This window comes from Nansenia antarctica, assembly GCF_963989245.1.
Source record: "Nansenia antarctica genome assembly, chromosome: 7".
Lineage (NCBI taxonomy): Eukaryota > Metazoa > Chordata > Actinopteri > Argentiniformes > Microstomatidae > Nansenia > Nansenia antarctica.
Window position 1 is genome coordinate 65,720,214 of NC_137677.1, and position 19,415 is coordinate 65,739,628.

Here is a 19,415-nt window from a genome sequence, read left to right on the forward strand (position 1 = left end):
AAGTATGATCATTTGATAATGTATTCTGTCATCACTGAGTCTTATGTGTTGTTATAAAAGATTTAAGATGACACCATTTAATTCTAGAATGATATTCTTCTCAGGCTGTGTACAGATCTGATATTATATTATGTACTATTTTAACCCTTGTTTTATTGGTGTATCCAGAATATGTACAAGGCTGATCTGAAATGGCTCAGAGGCACCGGCTGGGTCCCCATTGGCTCCATCGACGTGGAGAAGGCGAAGAAGGCCGGCGAGGTCCTGGCTGAGAGGGGCTACCGCCAGCACCCCAGCAAATTTAAGTTCACCAGCTCAGTTCAAGACATGGGGTTGGTCTTGGCTAAAGCCAATAATGACATTGCCAACAAGGTATGTTCTATGCATTTACTGTTGAAATCTTGTGATGTCCATCTCAGCCTCAATAATGTTTTGGAATGATTGTGTTTATAGCTAGATCAATAAAACGGTTATTAATTAATCTCATCTTTGCAGCAATCATACACCAAAGCCTGGGAGAAGGACAAGACCAAAATCCACATCATGCCTGACTCAATGGAGGTGGTTCTGGCAAGACAGAACAAAATCGCCTACAGCGAGGTAAGGCTTGCATGCTAAACAACTCATGCTACATTTTTGCTTCGATAATCAGTATTTAATTTGTCAGCAGTATATCTTCTCTGAAACATGTAAACAAGAAAGACAACTTTTGGCAAGCATTCAATGTCTTTAAGCTATATTCACACAACAATGATTTACTCACTGGTTTTCACATGGTGTCTTTTATGTCAAATCTCTTTTCAGTCAAAATACAAAAAAGCGAATGAAGATTCGAAGAAGAAGGGCTATGATCTGCGCAATGATGCCATTGCTATCATCGCAGCTAAGAAAGGAAGGGAAATTATTAGCGATGTAAGTTAATATTGTCCTGGTTATCACAAAATAAATGAGTATATGAATATTGTGTGTGCTCTATTTCTGTACTGAAATTATTTTTTCCTCCCTTTAGTACAAATACCATGCAGCATACCGCAAACAGATTGGCCACCACATTGGTGCCAGATGCGTCGAAGATGACCCCCTGCTCATGCTGGCTCTGAACTCAGCCAAGATACAGAGTGATGCCCTGTACAAGAAGGACTTCCACAAATCTAAGACCAAGTTCAACCTCCCAGTGGACATGATGGCCTTTGAACTTGCCAAGAAGAACCAGATCCAGGTCAACGATGCCGCCTACAGAACTCGCCTGCACAACTGGACCTGTCTGCCAGACTCCACTGATGTTGTCCAGGCCAGACATGTCTATGAGATCAACAGTGATGTAAGTATGATCATTTGATAATGTATTCTGTCATCACTGAGTCTTATGTGTTGTTATAAAAGATTTAAGATGACACCATTTAATTCTAGAATGATATTCTTCTCAGGCTGTGTACAGATCTGATATTATATTATGTACTATTTTAACCCTTGTTTTATTGGTGTATCCAGAATATGTACAAGGCTGATCTGAAATGGCTCAGAGGCACCGGCTGGGTCCCCATTGGCTCCATCGACGTGGAGAAGGCCAAGAAGGCTGGACAGATCCTGGCTGAGAGGGGCTACCGCCAGCACCCCAGCAACTTCAAGTTTACTGCCAAAACCGACGGCATGCCATACGCCCTGGCCCAGGCTAATGCCCAAATAATGGACAAGGTACAGTCTCCTGTTTAGTTTGTTTGTTCATTGTTTGTTTGTTTGTTCGTTCCTCATATTCTCCTAATATCTCCTATTTACTAATGTGGGGGAAATCTCCTGAAGGTATGACCTAGACCAGCGGTTCCCAACCTTTTTGGACTCAAGGCCCAGTTAAAAATCTGGCCCACACAGGCATTTTATGGACGCGTAAAACATCTTTTTGTGTCATCATTATTCTCTTATTCTTATTGGAGATTCCATATGCCTCATCATACAGTCATCATACATACATAGGTAGGCCTAGTAGTAGCACACTGATGATGCATTTTTTAAGGTTTTAAATAAATAAATACAGTACCATGGATGTATAGATGTATGGATGTAAAACAAACTATTATTAAAAAAATATTTTGCCCATGATTTGGCGGCCCACTTGCAGTACTCTCACGGACCATCAGAGGGCCGCGGCCCATAGGTTGGGAATCGCTGCTGTACTGTATATAGTTATTGTACTAAAACTGAAAACAGAGCGGTAGTAAAACATCACATGAGATGTTGATAAGAGGCATGACAGTGATGCACCTGAGACACTGAAGGAAGCGTGTTAGATTTAGAAACACAGTGTGAAGGTGAGACATGAAGCCTCAAAGTGCAACGCATGACATTGATTATTAGAGAGTTTATTGATTGATTGATTTGATCTGATATTTAAAAGTAGTCATCTGATCCAGCCAGGGACATCAGTATACTGAGTAGTTTACTACTTTTAAATATAAGATCAAATCAATCAATCAATCAACTCTCTAATAATCTATATTCTACATAAAAAATGATCGAGGATAAAAAAAAAAACACAACAAAGTCTGAAGGCTTATTTCCATTGTGGTCCTCCAGTAAGATGGCAAGGGGCGGGCAAGACGAGCACATCACACTCACGTAGGCCTCCAATAAAACACAACAACAGATACATATTAGTAACAACAATTACAAATATTCACAACAATTTAAAACTACATCAGAGGTGTGTGTGTATCAAATTACACCAACATGCTGTTTGTCAGACATGTTTTAAATTGCCACTGTAAAGGTGTTTACTGAAGACAGAGTTTTCAAATAGCTTGGCAACTCGTTTCATAGAACTGCAACAGAGTACAGAGTACAGAGACATACTTCCTGAATGTCACAACCCTCTCTATCCTTCTTCCTCACAGAAAGCGTACAGTGCAGCCTGGGAGAAGGACAAGGTCAAGCTTCACATCAACCCCGACACTCCGGAGATTCTGTTGGCCCAACAGAACAACATCAACATGAGCGAAGTGAGTCGTCTTCTGTTCACCTCGTCTTCTGTTGTCATTTGCAGTACCTGTCTTCTATCTCATTGGTCTCTCGACCATTTAAATATGTTAGGATTCTGATTGAGAGATTGAGATTGAGATTGAGATAACGTTTATTGCCACTATGCATTACACATATAGGAATTTGCTTCGTCACCACAGCAAGTGCGTTTATACTTTTTTCACATATCAAAAAACAGGACAACACAACAACAACACAGGACAGACAACAGTGCATTGGATAGTGCGGTATAAAGATGAAATGATGAAATGTATTCTCTTGTTCTTTCACAGAAAAAATATAAACAAGGTTACCAGGACACCATCAAACAGGGCTACTACCTCCCTGGGGACGCCATCTCTGTCAAACACGCCAAGCAGGGGAGAGAGATCATCAGCGATGTAAGTGACGTTTTTCCAACATCTTCCTTGACACTATACCAATAGTTAGTGTTTAGAGTGTATAGAGTGTTGTGATGTAACTCAGGCTATAAGGTCATTGTTGGAATTTCCTCTTTTAAATGCTGACAAATGGACATTCAAAATGGACGTGCATCAATGCACCATTGTCTTTGTGCAAGGTACAGTAGGGAGACAAACCCATTAATTCTCTATTGATCTCTTTCAGTACAAATACCATGCAAATTATCGCAAGCAACGTGGCCACCACATTGGTGCCAGATGCGTCGAAGATGACCCCCTGCTTGTGCTGGCTCTGAACTCAGCCAGGATACAGAGTGATGCCCTGTACAAGAAGGACTTCCACAAATCTAAGACCAAGTTCAACCTCCCAGTGGACATGATGGCCTTTGAACTTGCCAAGAAGAACCAGATCCAGGTCAACGATGCCGCCTACAGAACTCGCCTGCACAACTGGACCTGTCTGCCAGACTCCCAAGATGTTGTCCAGGCCAGGAAGGTGTACGACATCCGCAGTGACGTAAGTACAGAGAGTTTAGTTTTATGTCTAGTGAACCATTGTTGCTGTATCCTAACATTTACCACCATTGAATAGAACGAATCAAAATCGAAAGTTTCCTCTGAATGCATCTGAATGCAACACCAATGCATGTCCCTTCCAGGAATCACTTCCATGTTTGTTCTTTTACGGCTTATAGTCATATTAAAGATATGTTATCGAAGTTTAATTGCTAATTGTTAAACTTGATATTTGGTAAGGTGTTGAGTGTACGGTTTGAGTGTATACTCAAGTAGTGGTGGGGTAGTGGTGGTCTAGTGGATAGTGAGTTGGACTTGTGATCGGAAGGTTGTGAGTTCAAATCCCGCCTGAAACCACACCACTACTAGTGTGCCCTTGAGTAAGGCACTTAGCCCTCAGTTACTCCAGGGGGAATGTCCCTGTAATTCGTAATTGTAAGTCGCTTTGGATAAAAGCGTCTGCTAAATGGCAAAATTATTAATTTAAAATTAGACTCCTATGATGTCATATCCATCAATTGATTAGGTCATTAAGCCACACAATCCATAGTTTTATGCTTAGAAACTTAAAGGCTAATGGTATGCTTTTGTTTATTGGTAGGTGTGCCCCCTTTTGAGCAATGAGATTTATTTTTTTTGCATTATTCTTCAAATTATTTAGGGGACCCCTTTTGGCCAGAGAGCGCCCCCAAGAAGTAAAATCCTCAAATCCTTTAAAAGTAGAAACACATTTCGTGAGCTTAGAATGATAAGGTTCTATCTCCGTTTAGGGTAGTTCAGAGATATTGAGCATCAACGTTTTTACATTCCGTTATGTTCTGTGAGATGGAACCTTTGTATTTTAGGAATTACTAACTCAAAAATGTCAACATTTTAAAAATAGGCATTAATAAACACCTAATGCATCAGATTATGTAAAAAACTAAATTTTGACCAGAAATGGAGATAGAACCTTATAATTCTAACGTCACGATTTCCTTTGCACCCCTCAGGCGGTCTACAAGGCGGACATGGAGTTCATGCGGGGTGTTGGATGGGTCCCCATCGGCTCTCTGGATGTGCTGAAAGCCAAGAAAGCTGGAGAGATCCTGAGTGACCGACGCTACAAACAGAAGCCAGATATACTCAAATACACCACTGACATGACAGCCATGCCCATGGTGTTGGCTAAGGCAAATGCTGAAATCATGAACCAGGTATGACACGACACAGCCTTATGTAGACATGTTTCACATTTAAGAACATGCTGGTGTTGATGATCTGTTATTTTTAATCAATGACTTGACCAGTAGTTTGAATATTCCATCCTATGTTTTTGCGATTGGCATCATTTTAACATGAGCATTTTTCTCTCATGTTTCAGCGCCAGTACCATCAGGCTTGGGAGGCTGATAAGATCAAGACTCATGTGACCCCAGACCTGCCTGAACTTGTCCTGGCCAAAGCCAACGCTCTTAACATGAGCAAGGTACAGCAGACCCTCCTCGCCTTCACTAATGTACATTCCTAACTCTCCATTTGAAGCTGTCAAGCTTTCCTGAGTCCTATGACATGGACATGGCATGTCGGATTGTAAATGGTAAATGGTAAATGGACTGCACTTATATAGCGCCTTTTTTGCTGCTCCAAAGCTGCTCCAAAGCGCTTTACAACGGCCTCTCCTTCACCCATTCACACACACATTCACACACCAATGGCGGCAAGCTGCCATGCAAGGCGCTGGCCCGCTCACTGGGAGCAATTTTGGTTTGTAATGTAATGTTTGGATGTCATGTTATCTATTTTTCCCAGGTAAATATAGATGTTAGGTTATGAGCAAAATAAACCTAACAATTCCATAGCATGATTTTTATGTTGCCTTGTTTTTGAGAAAACAACAGTGATTATTCAACCAGTTTTAGTAAACAGTCTGAAGATGCATTGCACATCATGCAAACACAAATTGTCGGTCTCCGTGTCTATTAGAAACATTTAGGTTATGGTGGGCTGACTTTTATTACTTTTTCACTTGTTTTGCAAATTGGAGTCCTAGGTTTTTCCCATCCGCTGCCATGGATAGTACTAATCACAGCTTTATTCTTATTGCAGAAATTGTACAGACAAGCTGTTGAGGAATCCTTCAGGAAGGGATATGACATCAAGTCTGACGCCATCTCCATCAAAGCTGCCAAGCATGGCAGAGAAATCATCAGTAATGTAAGTATTGTATACTTTAAATGTTTCTCTTTTTGCCATCGATTCATCACAGTTATTGGCAATTTGTGTATATATCTTTCATCCATATAGTACAAGTATCTGGCCAGTTATCGCAAGCAAGTTGGCCACCACATCGGTGCCAGATGCGTCGCGGATGACCCCCTGATGGTGCTGGCTCTGAACTCAGCCAGGATACAGAGTGATGCCCTGTACAAGAAGGACTTCAACAAGTCCAAGACCAAGTTCCACCTCCCAGTGGACATGCTCACTATTGAACTGGCCAAGAGATGCCAGATCCAGGTCAACGACTTCAACTACAGGACTCGCCTGCACAACTGGACCTGTCTGCCAGACTCCAGTGATGTTCGCCAGGCCAGGAAGGTGTACGACCTCCGCAGTGACGTAAGTACAGACAGTTTAGTTTTATGTCTAGTGAACCATTGTGGCTGTATCCTAACGTTTACCTGTCCACCATTGAAGAGAATGCCAGGAAGGTCTATGATTTGTGCAGTGACATACGTTTTGAGAGAGATTCACTCATTAAGCCTTTGAGGTGTGTGGGGTGCATCTACAGTATCATTCAAGGGCAAGACAACCCATTATACTTCCAAAGTTCACAGACTAAGCACTTGGTTTCTCATATATGACATTAGGCTGTGTACAAAGCTGATCTGGAGTGGCTCAGAGGCACCGGCTGGGTCCCCATTGGCTCCATCGACGTGGAGAAGGCCAAGAAGGCTGGACAGATCCTGGCTGAGAGGGGCTACCGCCAGCACCCCAGCAACTTCAAGTTTACTGCCAAAACCGACGGCATGCCATACGTCCTGGCCCAGGCTAATGCCCAGATAATGGACAAGGTAATGGACACTCTCCTTTTAGGTTGATTGTTAATTGTTTGTTTCTCCTAATATTTCATACTAAATACTAGTGTGGGGGTAAATCCTCTGAAAGTGACCTAGACTTTTTTTTAAATCAGCCTTGTATTATGCAGAATTGTTATATGTATTTACTGCACTAAAATGCAAAACAGAGCAGTAGTGAAACATGGCACTGAATCTTTGGAGATATCATCACATGAGATTGTTCATCGCATGAGATTGTTCATCGCATGAGTTGAAAAAGGCCTGACAGTGATGCACCTGGGCCACTAAGGGAAGGGCATTGGATTGAACACTAGAACAGCCGTGCCTTTTTTACCTACTAAAAGAGGGGGTCAAATGGGGGCTTGTAAATTAGCCTGCTTCCTACACAGAAAAACTGCAAAATAGCTTTATACTAGCTTATCCTGATGTGATGTTGAAAATGTAAGGATACTGGGTGGTAGAACGCACATATCTAGGAAAAGTCATGAAAGGAGGGTCCTGAAATTTGATCGAATGCAAAGATAGAACACTTTTCTATACTCACGTATCATGGCTGATTAAGTGTTAAATGTTCCCTCTCTGTTTTGAAATTGTATTGCAGAGGTGTGACACGAGGCCTCAGGCCTAGGTGCAGGACAACAACAGTATTTCAGTAGTAACAGTATTAGAGAGAGCCACGTCTCTTTAACACTAGGACAGCCGTGCCTATTTCACCTACTCTTAGCTCCACCTTGTGGGGGTTAAACGACCATAGTCTTTAGAATGGGAAACTGCAACTTACACTCAAAGACCACTAGTTGGCGCCTCTTGTAAACTGGCTTGCCTCCTACACAGAAAAACTGCTCTAAATAGCTTTATAATAGCTTATCCTTATGAGGATACTGGGTGGTAGAAAGCACATATCTAGGAAAAGTCATGAAAGGAGGGTCCTGAAATTTGATCGAGTGCAAAGATATAAAAACATTTTTAATCACTTGGTCAAATGACCCCACCCATGGCTGTTCTAGTGTTAACTGCTCCCCCCCCCCCCCACAGAAAGCCTACGTTGAAGCCTGGGAGAAAGACAAAATCCACCTTCACATCAACCCAGACACACCAGAGATCCTTCTGGGCAAGCAGAACAAGCTCAACACCAGCCTGGTAGGTGGTGTCACTGGAACCACAGCTGAACACCTATTTCACCTGCTATCTACGTTTCATCTGCTGTCTATCTTTCATCTGCTATCTATCTTTCATCTGCTATCTGTCTTTCATCTGTTATCTATCATTCATCTGCTATCTATCTTTCATCTGCTATCTATCTTTCATCTGTTGTCTCTCTTTCATCTGCTATCTATCTTTCGCCTGTTGTCTATCTTTAATCTGTTGTCTATCTTTCATCTGCTATCGGTCTTTCATCTGTTATCTATCTTTCATCTGTTGTCTCTTTTATCTGCTATCTATCTTTCATCTGCTATCTACGTTTCATCTGCTATCTATCTTTCATCTGTTGTCTATCTTTCATCTGCTATCTATCTTTCATCTGTTGTCTATCTTTCATCTGCTATCTATCTTTCATCTGTTGTCTATCTTTCATCTGCTATCTATCTTTCATCTGTTGTCTCTTTTATCTGCTATCTATCTTTCATCTGTTGTCTGTCTTTCACCTGTTGTCTATCTTTCACCTGTTGTCTATCTTTCATCTGCTATCTATCTTTCATCTGCTATCTGTCTTTCATCTCTATCATCATAACCAGAGTGGTTTATTAGAAGAGTGGTGCTAAATAGCTCCATATATCTCTCTGGTTAATCTTCCTGATCTACCAGATATAGATTTTTTTATTGGACTAACAACCAGTTGCCTGGCATCATGCTCCGTAGGTATTAATGTAAAGGAACTATTTGGCATTGGCCAATAGAAAAACGGGGACCCTTTCATTGGCACCACTCTTCCTTATAGAACACTCGTTGATTGGAACCATTTCTGAACATTCTACAGAATTCTAGTTGATCCACTGAAGACACTAATGGATCACGTTTTTTTCTGTTTTTTCAGAAACATTACCGTGCAGGCTTCGAGGCGACCATCGCCAAGGGCTACTACCTGCCCAAGGACGCCATCTCTGTCAAAGCTGCCAAGCAGGGCAGGGAGATCATCAGTGACGTATGTATAACACATCCTCTGCCAGAGCATTGGCAGTAATCATAATAAGCACACTGTTTAGCCATTAAATAAATATCAATATATTGAATAAAAACATGAATTGTACCTTTTCAAATGTTTCAGTACAAGTACAAGGCAGGTTACCGCAAGCAACAAGGCCACCATGTTGGAGCCCTCAGCATCCAGGACGACCAGATGTGCATGTTGGCCGCCAACGCAGGCAGGATCTCCAGCGACAACATTTACAAGAAGGACTATGAGAAGATCAAGACCAAGTTCAACCTCCCAGTGGACATGATGGCCTTTGAACTGGCCAAGAAGAACCAGATCCAGGTCAACGACTTCAACTACAGGACTCGCCTGCACAACTGGACCTGTCTGCCGGACTCCAGTGATGTCGTCCAGGCCAGGAAGGTGTACGACCTCCGCAGTGACGTAAGTACAGACAGTTTAGTTTCACGTCTACTGAACCATTGTTGCTGTATCGTTTACCTTACGTTTACCTGTCCACCGTTGAATAGAATAGAACGAAGCGAGATCCAACCACCCGTACATAGCACTCCCTTTATGGGAAATAAAAAGGTGCATCTTGTAAGAACAAATGGTACTAGCCTCAACGATCCGGCAAGACAAGCTAGGATAGTTTGTGGGTAATTTCCTTGACTGAGAACGTACACAGAGACTGAGACAGACCTTTTCCAAAAACTGATGTTTGTGGTGAAAACCAATGGGAATTAGAGAAAGACTGACCTTTACCTTTTCTTTTTACTGTTTTCCCCTGCTTTTATATTCATTCTATGCATGTTTTTATATATGTTTATTTATTTATTTTCACTTAATGTTCTTATTCCTGTTGTAAAGCAATTTGAGCTGCATTTCTTGTATGAAAGGTGCTATATAAATAAAGCTTTACTTACTTACTTACTTACTTATGCAACGGCTGACTCGTGATAAAACGTGCTTCCTGTCTTTCAGGCGGTGTACAAGGCTGACCTGGAGTGGCTCAGAGGGTGCGGTTGGCTGATCCAGGGTTCGGTTGACGTCGTCAAGGCCAAGAACGCCCAGACCATCCTCAACGAGAGACTGTACCGCCAGCCCCCCAGCAGCATCAAGTTCACTAGTGTTGTCGACCTTCCCGAGATCGTCCTGTCCAAGCAGAACGCTGACAACATCAGCCTTGTGAGTATTTCCCTCCCCTTTTAATCATTAAGTAGCCAAAACGTGGAACAACGAACAACAGTCTGATCTTATTACCTTGGGTCTCTTTCCACATTTCTAGTAACAGTGTGAGGTGGAGCTTTGAAATGGAGAGACCCCCCCCCCCCCCCCGCGAGACTAATGGTTATGACGTATCGTTAACTCTGTTTGTTTGCTTGTTTGTTATTCACAGAGGAAATACCACGAAGCTTGGGACAAAGACAAGATTAAAATCCACATCCCACATAACATCCCCTCTATCGAGCTGTCCAAGGCCAACGCTATCAACATCAGCAACGTAAGCACGGGTCACTGAGGCACATAGCTGTGTTGATTCTTGTGATTTATTTTGTTAGTTTTTTTACTGTTTTAATGTTTTTAACTTATTATGTTTTTAGGTTGTTTTGTTTTTAACTTATTCTGTTTTTACGGTTGTTGTTTTTTTTCTCTCTGTAGCACTCTGAGATTCTTTTTGAACTAAAAGTGCAATACAAATAAAATGCATTATTATTATTATTATTATTATTATAGCATGATCTATGTTTAAAAGCACATATTCTCACACATTTTACCATGTCCAGTGATGACTTGACTTACAGATGATCTTTCTGTTTTCCAGAAATTGTACACCCATGCCTGGGATACCGACAAGGCTAAGGGATTCCAGATTAAGGAGGATGCCATCGACATACTGAAGGCCAAAAAATCTAGAGACATCATCAGCCAGGTAAGAGATTAAGAATGAACTTTAGTCCATTTAATTTAGATCACTTGAAATGATTCACACAGTGTCATTAACATTTTGATCCCTTTTTCTCTTCAAACAGTACAAGTACCTTGCAAGCTACCGCAAGCAAGTTGGCCACCACATTGGTGCACTCAGCATCCACGACGACCCTCTGATCATGCTGGCTCTGAACTCAGGCAAGATTGCCAGTGATGTCCTGTACAAGAAGGACTTCAACAAGTCCAAGACCAAGTTCCACCTCCCAGTGGACATGCTGACTATTGAACTGGCCAAGAAATGCCAGATCCAGACCAACGACTTCCACTACAGGACTCGCCTGCACAACTGGACCTGTCTGCCAGACTCCACTGATGTCGTCCAGGCCAGGAAAGCCTACGATCTGAAGAGTGATGTGAGCTTACTTTTACTTACTGCATTTGGAATCATTTCAATGTTCTTCTGTCCATATACAGTTGTGTTCATCCTCTGTTCACTGTTCTTTTTAAGAAAGAGCAAATCAACTGTATAGTATTGGTACTTTGACATCTACTGTATATGTTGATGAAAACCTGTTGTCCTCCCCCAGGCTGTATACAAGGCTGATCTGGAGTGGCTGCGTGGATGCGGTTGGAACCCACACGAGTCCCTAGAGGTGCTTAAGGTGAAGAACGCCCAGGCCGTCCTGGCTGAGGTAAGTGTGTCCCATCTAGTGTCTGATGTCTCGACAGTACAAGTGCATTGGAAAAGCATTGAAGATCCGTGTTTGTTTAGCCATTGTTGACGATTTGTTTAATCGTTGTTTGATTGATGTTGTCTTGCAGAGAGGCTACCGTGTCAAGCTGGACCAGCAGAAGTTTATTGCCCCCGTTGACAGGATGGACTTGGTCTGTGCCAAGAACGCAGCAGAGGTCCTCAACGAGGTGAGCGGGAACCTTCCTAAGCAACATATAACGACAAATAATTATTCCATGGCTTGTGTGTTTGTGTCAATTGTTCTGAATGAATGTGCATTATCATACAGTACTAAATCAACTTTGCCTAATTTCACAGTTTGTTTGTAACATCAGTGCCTGTACCAAATATGCCCTTCACAAAGAGAATCCCTCCCCATGTATAACTATGTTCTCTACCTTTCACGTTGTGCAGGCTAAGTACCGTGAGGCCTGGCACAAGGACAAGACCAAGTACTCCTTGAAGGATACCCCGGGTCTGCAGACAGCCAGAGAGGTGGCGAAGAACGTTCACCCGGTAAGACCAACGCTCCTTTTCATTTGTCCTTTCAGAAGTTTGGAGAGGTCAAAAGAGGCATTTGAGACCAGCAATCAAAGAGTGTCATTTGAACGACTCATAGCCGTTCTAAAACTACTATGTATTGTGTTTTACCCTGTTCCAGAAACTGTACACCAAGGAGTGGGACAAGATTAAAGCCACAGGGTACTTCATGCCTGGAGATGCTGTTAACATCAAGCAGAACATCCACAACAACAAAGTACAGAGTGAGGTATGAGGACTTGGCGCAAAGGGAAGGCGATAGGAGACTGTCCAGCCTTCAACGGTTTTGATAAAAAAAACAATGAATACAACTATTATTCTGAAGATTGTCGATAATCATGAGTTGGTGTGGCTTCTTTATTTGTCATTCGAATAGCATTTTTTTTTTTTTTTATGTTATTCTAAGCAGCTGTTCTACTCACTGATTTTAAAATCACTGAATGAGAATGCATTCAAATTATGTTCAAACTTCTCTTCCTCAGCACAAGTACAAGGCTGGATACCGCAAACAGGTCGGTCACCACATTGGTGCCCTGAGTGTTGCTGACGACCCCCTGCTCATGCTGGCTCTGAACTCAGCCAAGATACAGAGTGACGCCCTGTACAAGAAGGACTTCAACAAGTCCAAGACCAAGTTCCACCTCCCAGTGGACATGCTGTGCATTGAACTGGCCAAGAAATGCCAGATCCAGGTGAACGACTTCAACTACAGGACTCACCTGCACAGCTGGACCTGTCTGCCAGACGCCACTGATGTCGTCCAGGCCAGGAAAGCCTACGATCTGAAGAGTGATGTGAGTTCAGCACCACTTTGACACTTGGGAGTATCATTACAGATTAATTATCTATGAAAATATCTATTTGTGAGCTTAGAATGATAAGGTTCTATCTCCGTTTAGAATGATAAGGTTCTATCTCCGTTTAGAATGATAAGGTTCTATCTCCGTTTAGAATGATAAGGTTCTATCTCCGTTTAGAATGATAAGGTTCTATCTCCGTTTAGAATGATACGGTTCTATCTCCGTTTAGAATGATAAGGTTCTATCTCCGTTTAGAATGATAAGGTTCTATCTCCGTTTAGGGCAGTTCAGAGATATTGAGCGTCAAAGTTTTCCATTATGTTTTGTGAGATGGAACCTTTGTATTTTATTAATTACTAACTAAAAAAATGCCAACATTTAAAAAAATAACAGGCATTAATAAACACAATTTTGACAAAAATTGAGATAGAACCTTATAATTCTAAAGTCACGATTTTACACTTGGAGTATCGTTACAGATTAATTATCTATGAAAATATCTATTGGTAAAAAAATGAAGGCTTGACTGACGCTGCTCCCTATGTGTTCAGAACGTGTACAGGGCCGATCTGGAATGGCTCCGAGGCTGTGGCTGGGCGCCGGCCGAGTCTGTCGATCACGTCAAAGTCAGGAACGCCCAGAAGGTCCTCAACGAGGTAAGTTCCTCTTTCCCTTCCCAGGGTATCCGCGGTGTCTTGAAAAGTATTAAAAGTTGATAAATCAATTTTGGGAAAATCAAGACCCTTAATAAGTATTAAAAAGTCTTATCACGATTTTATGAGGTCTTGAATTTTCTGGGTATTTTTCTGAATAAGACTCTGTCCAAAGAGTTTGAGTCCTAAAAACTTTTAGTAAAAGTTCGTGAATGTATTAATTTTATTAAAAAACAAAGATGAACCGGAAATTCTGTTGTATGATAGTGGTTTAGTCTATTAAAAAGATTTTTAAAAATACATAAACTAAAGCTGTTAAGTTAAAGGTGTCACTGATGTCAACGGTTACAGCTCGAAGTGGCGGTGAGGTCTGGAAATATTATTGACAAGGTCTTTAAAAAGTCTTAGAAAGGGATTGAAATTAACCTCAAGATTCCTGTATATACCCTGCCTTCCCTTTTTCTGATGCTTTTATTGACATAATGTTCAGCACAGTAGAACATTTGATATGGGAAGTGATTAAAAATCTGTTTAACATTTCATCTTTTCCCATTCTTGGTATGGTTTCTTCTTTTGTTGTTTCATCTGACACATTATGCTCCTAATACCGTCTCGTCAGCACCGGACGTCTCACCATGTGTCTCTCCTCTCTCTTACAGAGGTTGTACAAGAAGGACGCCAAAGACAACTTCGCCAAGTACACACACATCGTGGACACTCCCGAGGTTGTCCTCGCTCAGCACAACGCTATCATCCTCAGTGATGTGAGTTATTGATTTCCACTATTATCTTTAGTTGAGCAAAAATACGAAAATAGAAATAAGAAAATAAGAAAATAAGAAAATAGACTGCAGATATTATTGATGTGTATGTGTTGTGTTTGATCCGTATCTTAAGAAGGAACAAGCAAGGAGGTCATGTAATGGGATCTTGTCTTTATTTATTTATTTATTTGTTTATTTATTGGAAGGATCCCCATTAGCTATACCCATAGGCATGAGCTACTTTTAGTGGGGTCCACATTTAAAACATACATTACAAATAACATTTAACATGTAAAACATACTTAAATCACAAATATCAAACATTAAAATATATCATACATCACACAATTTTACATTTGGCATAATATAAAACACATATATCTAGTTGGAGTCCACATTTAAAACATATATTACAAATAACATTTAGCATATAAAACATACTTTAAATTACAATATCAAACATTAAAATATATCATACACTATACATTTTTGATCCTTACCTGTGTCTCTGTGTGCTGTTGTTGTGTAGTTGAAGTACAAGGAGACCTTCAACATGGAGAAGGGCCACTATATCGGCGCTGAGGACACCCCCGCGCTGGCCCACTGCAGGGACGTCTCCCGGAACATCAGCGAGGTAACACACAGACGCCTGTCCTGACTCAGAACTCATCTGATTCATCCATCTACTGTTGATTCATCTACTGTTGATTCTGTTGATTCATCTACTGTTGATTCAGTTGATTCATCTACTGTTGATTCAGTTGACTCATCGGTTGATTTAGCTGCTGTATCTGTAAATCGGAGATATACATTTATTAATAACTTCTGTTTTTAACACTGAGGATTGTGTGTTTGCAGAAATACTACAAAATGGCCTGGGACGAAAGCAAGGCCACAGGTTACCAGTTGGACCACCAGTTCCTGCCTCTGCTAGGAGCAAAGAAGAACAGGGAGATCGTCAGCGATGTGAGTTTACTGTACTTCTGGATGGTCGGGAGACAGTATGTAGAGTCAGATGTTTATAACTATCATCATATGCATTCGTAACTGATAGAGAGAACCCAGGGCGTTTTAATTCCATATAAAGGTTGTGATGGTAGTGGTGGTTTGAAAGCATGCAGAGCGGTGTTTGTTTATTTCCCTGCTGTATCATCACAGCTTTTGGCTTTTTGTTTGATGCTGACCGTTTGTTTTCCTTTTGACCTTGAAACCTTTCAGGCTAAATACCACAAAGAACACGAGAAGGCCAAGGGCCACTACCTGGCCAACACTCTGGTCGACTTCCCTGAGGTGATGCGCTGTGGAGAACAGGAGAGAGAGAAGGGTCTGGTAAGAAGCCATCATGCTCACATCACCTTTTGTATGGTTGCATGATAATTAGTGGTTCTATTCTGCAAATGCTCAATGAGTAAAACAGATAGTTAAGTCTCTAACTTAAAGTTGAGATGATGACAACAATCACAAACGTTGTGAACATCTCTTATTTCAGAGGCTTTACCAAAAGTCCTACCATGAGAGCAAAACCAAGAACCACATCCCGGAGGACATCATCGCCAACAAGGTGGCTAAGAAGTGCCAGGACATGCTGAGCGACATTCTGTATCGCACCTACGTGCACAACTGGACCTGCCACCCCGAACAGGAGGACGTGACCCGCGCACGCAAGAACAACGAGATTCTCAGCGACGTAGGTTCCTTCGTCGATAGTCTGCAGAGGTAGAGGCCGGTAGAGGTAGAGGCCGGTAGAGGTAGAAACCAGAGGACCGTCTTTCCATTTCTACCTCCACCAGCCTCCACCCCCCTGCTGTCCTCCACTGCCCTGCTGTCCTCCACCCCCCTGCTGTCCTCCATCCCCCTGCTGTCCTCCACTGCCCTGCTGTCCTTATCCGTCTCTCCCTCTGACTTCTCATCTCATCCAACTGATCGCGTGTTGTTGTTGTTGTTTGTCAGGTGTTCTACAAAGACGACCTGAACTGGATGAAGGGCATCGGCTGCTACGTCTGGGACACACCAGAGATCCTCCGTGCCAAGAAGTCCTATGAGCTCCAGAGCGAAGTGAGTAGCCACACTCTTTCTGATCATATACCACCATTTGTTTTAGTCTTTTGATTCTGATTTGATTGATTACCAGTTCCCCTCCATAGAGATGGAAAGAATAAGAATAATCACATCTGGACATCTGCTTTTGTGACATCATGAAGTTCCGCCGTAGTGTAGTCAACTAGGATGGGTCTTCCTATGAGTTGGGAAGGCATCAGCCAATTGGATCAATGCATGGACTTCTTCTTCTTCAATATCTAGAGATTGTAAATAGCTTTCGGGCGCATGACGCCATCTAGTGGTACCAATAAGTAACTGACCTAACTGAGACACTGTGTTGACTCTACACTCCAGCACAGCTGCTGGGAGTGAACACCAACATTCCCACCCACTCAAATCACAGAAGATGAAGAAAGTTGACAACATGCCGCCCACCCTTATAATCCTAGTTAGGGAGTGTGGTGTGCCCTCTATTGGTTATATCTTTATGGTCCCATAATAAATCATAACGCTTATGTTATTCTTTTATGAGGACCCCTAACCCTAAGAGCGGTCACTCTTATAGCTAATTGAAAAATACTAACGACATGAGACTGTTGAGAAACAGTGGGGGACTGTTGTTGACTATTCTCTGCCTCTGTTTTCTTACAGCTCAAATACAAAGAGGAGGCGAAGAGGGAGTTCAACAACTATTCCATCGTGACAGACACCCCGTCCTACGTGACGGCTATCCTGGGTAGCACATGGGCCAGCGAGGTGAGTGACAGAAATAATATATAGAGAGAAATATTCCTGGTCTCTTCAGTATCCTGCATAGAAATCATGTCATCAAAACGTTTTAATCAAAAATCACGGCTCTTTTATTTCCACAGCTGAACTACAGGGAGGCTTACCACAAGGAGAAGCACTTGTACACCACAATTCTGGATACCTACGACTACGCGAGATACCAAGACCTCAAGCACTTCTACAGCACCGTACGTGCTGAACCATAGCATAACGTATCACAGCAAAAATACTAGAATGTTTCCTTAAAGACTCTTGTATGCCGTGTTTGTGATTGTGATGTTCTGTTGTTGTTTTGTTGTCAACAGCAAGCGTACACTGCTGCCTGGGACAAGGTCAAGGACAAGGAGTACACCATCCCTGCAGATTCCAATGCCCTCGCCCACGCCAAACAGCAGAAGGTCATCCTGAGCGGCGTGAGTTCATCTCAAACAACCTTTGACCTCTAGGAATTGTGTTTGAAACCCCCAGGACTTCAGTGTTACTCTTCATACAAGTTCACACCGACAAAGTGGCCCGTTCTCAAACCAATATGATCTTTCTACAGGTGAAATACAAGGAGGATTACGAGAAGTTCAAGTCCCTCTACACCCTGCCCAAATCCCTGGAGGACGACCCCCAAACGGCGCGCTGTCTCAAAGCAGGAAAGCTCTGCCTTGACGTGAGTGGAACCTCCTCACAATCTCCTCTCTCTCTCTGTCTACATTTCATGTCTCATCTACAGTTTATTATATATATATATATGTATATATTATGCTATATAATATAATAGATACACTGGTTAGTAAGAGAGCCACACATGAACGCAGGTCGAGACATTGGTATCCGTTTTAACTCTGCTTTACTAGCATCATAAACCACGTTATCAGTTACACTCAACGGGTGCCTAGAGCGCCCCCTAACGCATGGGAATACATAACAGTATATATCCACATTGACTGATTATGGTTTGGATGTTCTTCTTCTAGCGCTTGTACCATGAGGACTATGAGAAGACCAAGGCGAAGATCCACGTCCCCCCAGACATGATGGATATCGTGTCGGCCCGCCAAACCCAGGACGCCGTCAGTGAGATCGGCTACCGCAAGTACCTGCACCAGTGGATCTGCATGCCCGACATGCAGGTGTACGTCCAGGCCCGCAAGGTCAACGAGCAGCTCAGCGACGTGAGTCATCCTTTACTACTTTACCTCACGATGCGACGTCTGTTTTAAGCTCTTTAGATGTCTAGTTTTAGTTTAGTTTTAGATTATCTTAGACTGTTTTAGACTAGTTTTAGTTTTAGACTATGTAGTTTTAGTTTATTTTTAGACTATGTAGGCCAGGTTTTGTATTGTATTTGTTTGTGGTGGATGTTGCTGTTGTATGCCTGTGAACAGGTCACACTTGAAAATGAGCCCTTGGGGCTCAATGTGTTTTTTACCTGTATAAATAAAGGAAAAATAAAAAATAAATAATATAAATATGAATTATTTTATTAGTTTGTTACATTTGTGGGGGGATATTTAGAAGTCGACATGGGTCTGATAGTCAGAGAAAGTAGTGGTGATGATTATACGACTACACCAGATGTATCTAGTTATACCATACGCCGTTCCTTTTGGCTGACGTCTCACACGGCTAATTTTTCTGTGTCTCTCCAGATCTTCTACAAGGAAGACCTGACCTGGCTGAAGGGTGTTGGGTGTTACACCTGGGACACACCTGAGATTCTCAGAGTCAAGAACGCTGACAACCTCCAGAGCGAGGTGAGTGAGCACTCTGGCACCTACCTACCTTCCCCCACCTCTCCCTCCTCCCTCCCTCCCTCTTTCATTTGATTCTCTCCATTGATTAAAGCTATCCAATGGACTTAAAGGCATCTGATTTTGAGTTGATGTGGAATATGAGGACATTATGGTTGTTGATGGAATGTGTTTCTGGTTCTGCCCTTCTAGAACAAGTACAGAGCCAAGGGTATCGAACATTTCAAGGACTACTCTGTCGTCCTGGAGACCCCCGTTTACGAGACCGCCAAGTTGAGC

The 19,415-nt window shown here is 42.2% G+C and overlaps 1 protein-coding gene across 1 annotated transcript in view; it reads left to right on the forward strand.

Moving 5' to 3' along the window:
- Positions 1–19,415, forward strand: part of neb (nebulin) — a gene marked incomplete at both ends in the record, with an annotated part of 100,482 nt that overhangs the window by 39,356 nt on the left and 41,711 nt on the right. Inside the window, 39 exons of the mRNA XM_080537055.1 lie at positions 169–372; positions 496–600; positions 805–912; positions 1,010–1,321; positions 1,492–1,695; positions 2,889–2,993; positions 3,306–3,413; positions 3,640–3,951; positions 4,943–5,146; positions 5,314–5,418; positions 6,039–6,146; positions 6,237–6,548; positions 6,800–7,003; positions 8,045–8,149; positions 9,045–9,152; positions 9,276–9,587; positions 10,128–10,331; positions 10,543–10,647; positions 10,969–11,076; positions 11,177–11,488; positions 11,663–11,767; positions 11,898–11,996; positions 12,223–12,324; positions 12,470–12,577; positions 12,831–13,142; positions 13,700–13,804; positions 14,461–14,565; positions 15,095–15,199; positions 15,424–15,531; positions 15,784–15,894; positions 16,055–16,252; positions 16,516–16,620; positions 17,257–17,361; positions 17,478–17,582; positions 17,700–17,807; positions 17,939–18,052; positions 18,360–18,557; positions 19,035–19,139; positions 19,329–19,415. The exon at positions 19,329–19,415 is cut by the window's right edge and continues 18 nt beyond it. Of these exons, the coding sequence (XP_080393181.1) occupies positions 169–372; positions 496–600; positions 805–912; positions 1,010–1,321; positions 1,492–1,695; positions 2,889–2,993; positions 3,306–3,413; positions 3,640–3,951; positions 4,943–5,146; positions 5,314–5,418; positions 6,039–6,146; positions 6,237–6,548; positions 6,800–7,003; positions 8,045–8,149; positions 9,045–9,152; positions 9,276–9,587; positions 10,128–10,331; positions 10,543–10,647; positions 10,969–11,076; positions 11,177–11,488; positions 11,663–11,767; positions 11,898–11,996; positions 12,223–12,324; positions 12,470–12,577; positions 12,831–13,142; positions 13,700–13,804; positions 14,461–14,565; positions 15,095–15,199; positions 15,424–15,531; positions 15,784–15,894; positions 16,055–16,252; positions 16,516–16,620; positions 17,257–17,361; positions 17,478–17,582; positions 17,700–17,807; positions 17,939–18,052; positions 18,360–18,557; positions 19,035–19,139; positions 19,329–19,415 (6,030 nt within the window). The remainder of the gene's footprint in view (positions 1–168; positions 373–495; positions 601–804; positions 913–1,009; positions 1,322–1,491; positions 1,696–2,888; positions 2,994–3,305; positions 3,414–3,639; positions 3,952–4,942; positions 5,147–5,313; positions 5,419–6,038; positions 6,147–6,236; positions 6,549–6,799; positions 7,004–8,044; positions 8,150–9,044; positions 9,153–9,275; positions 9,588–10,127; positions 10,332–10,542; positions 10,648–10,968; positions 11,077–11,176; positions 11,489–11,662; positions 11,768–11,897; positions 11,997–12,222; positions 12,325–12,469; positions 12,578–12,830; positions 13,143–13,699; positions 13,805–14,460; positions 14,566–15,094; positions 15,200–15,423; positions 15,532–15,783; positions 15,895–16,054; positions 16,253–16,515; positions 16,621–17,256; positions 17,362–17,477; positions 17,583–17,699; positions 17,808–17,938; positions 18,053–18,359; positions 18,558–19,034; positions 19,140–19,328) is intronic.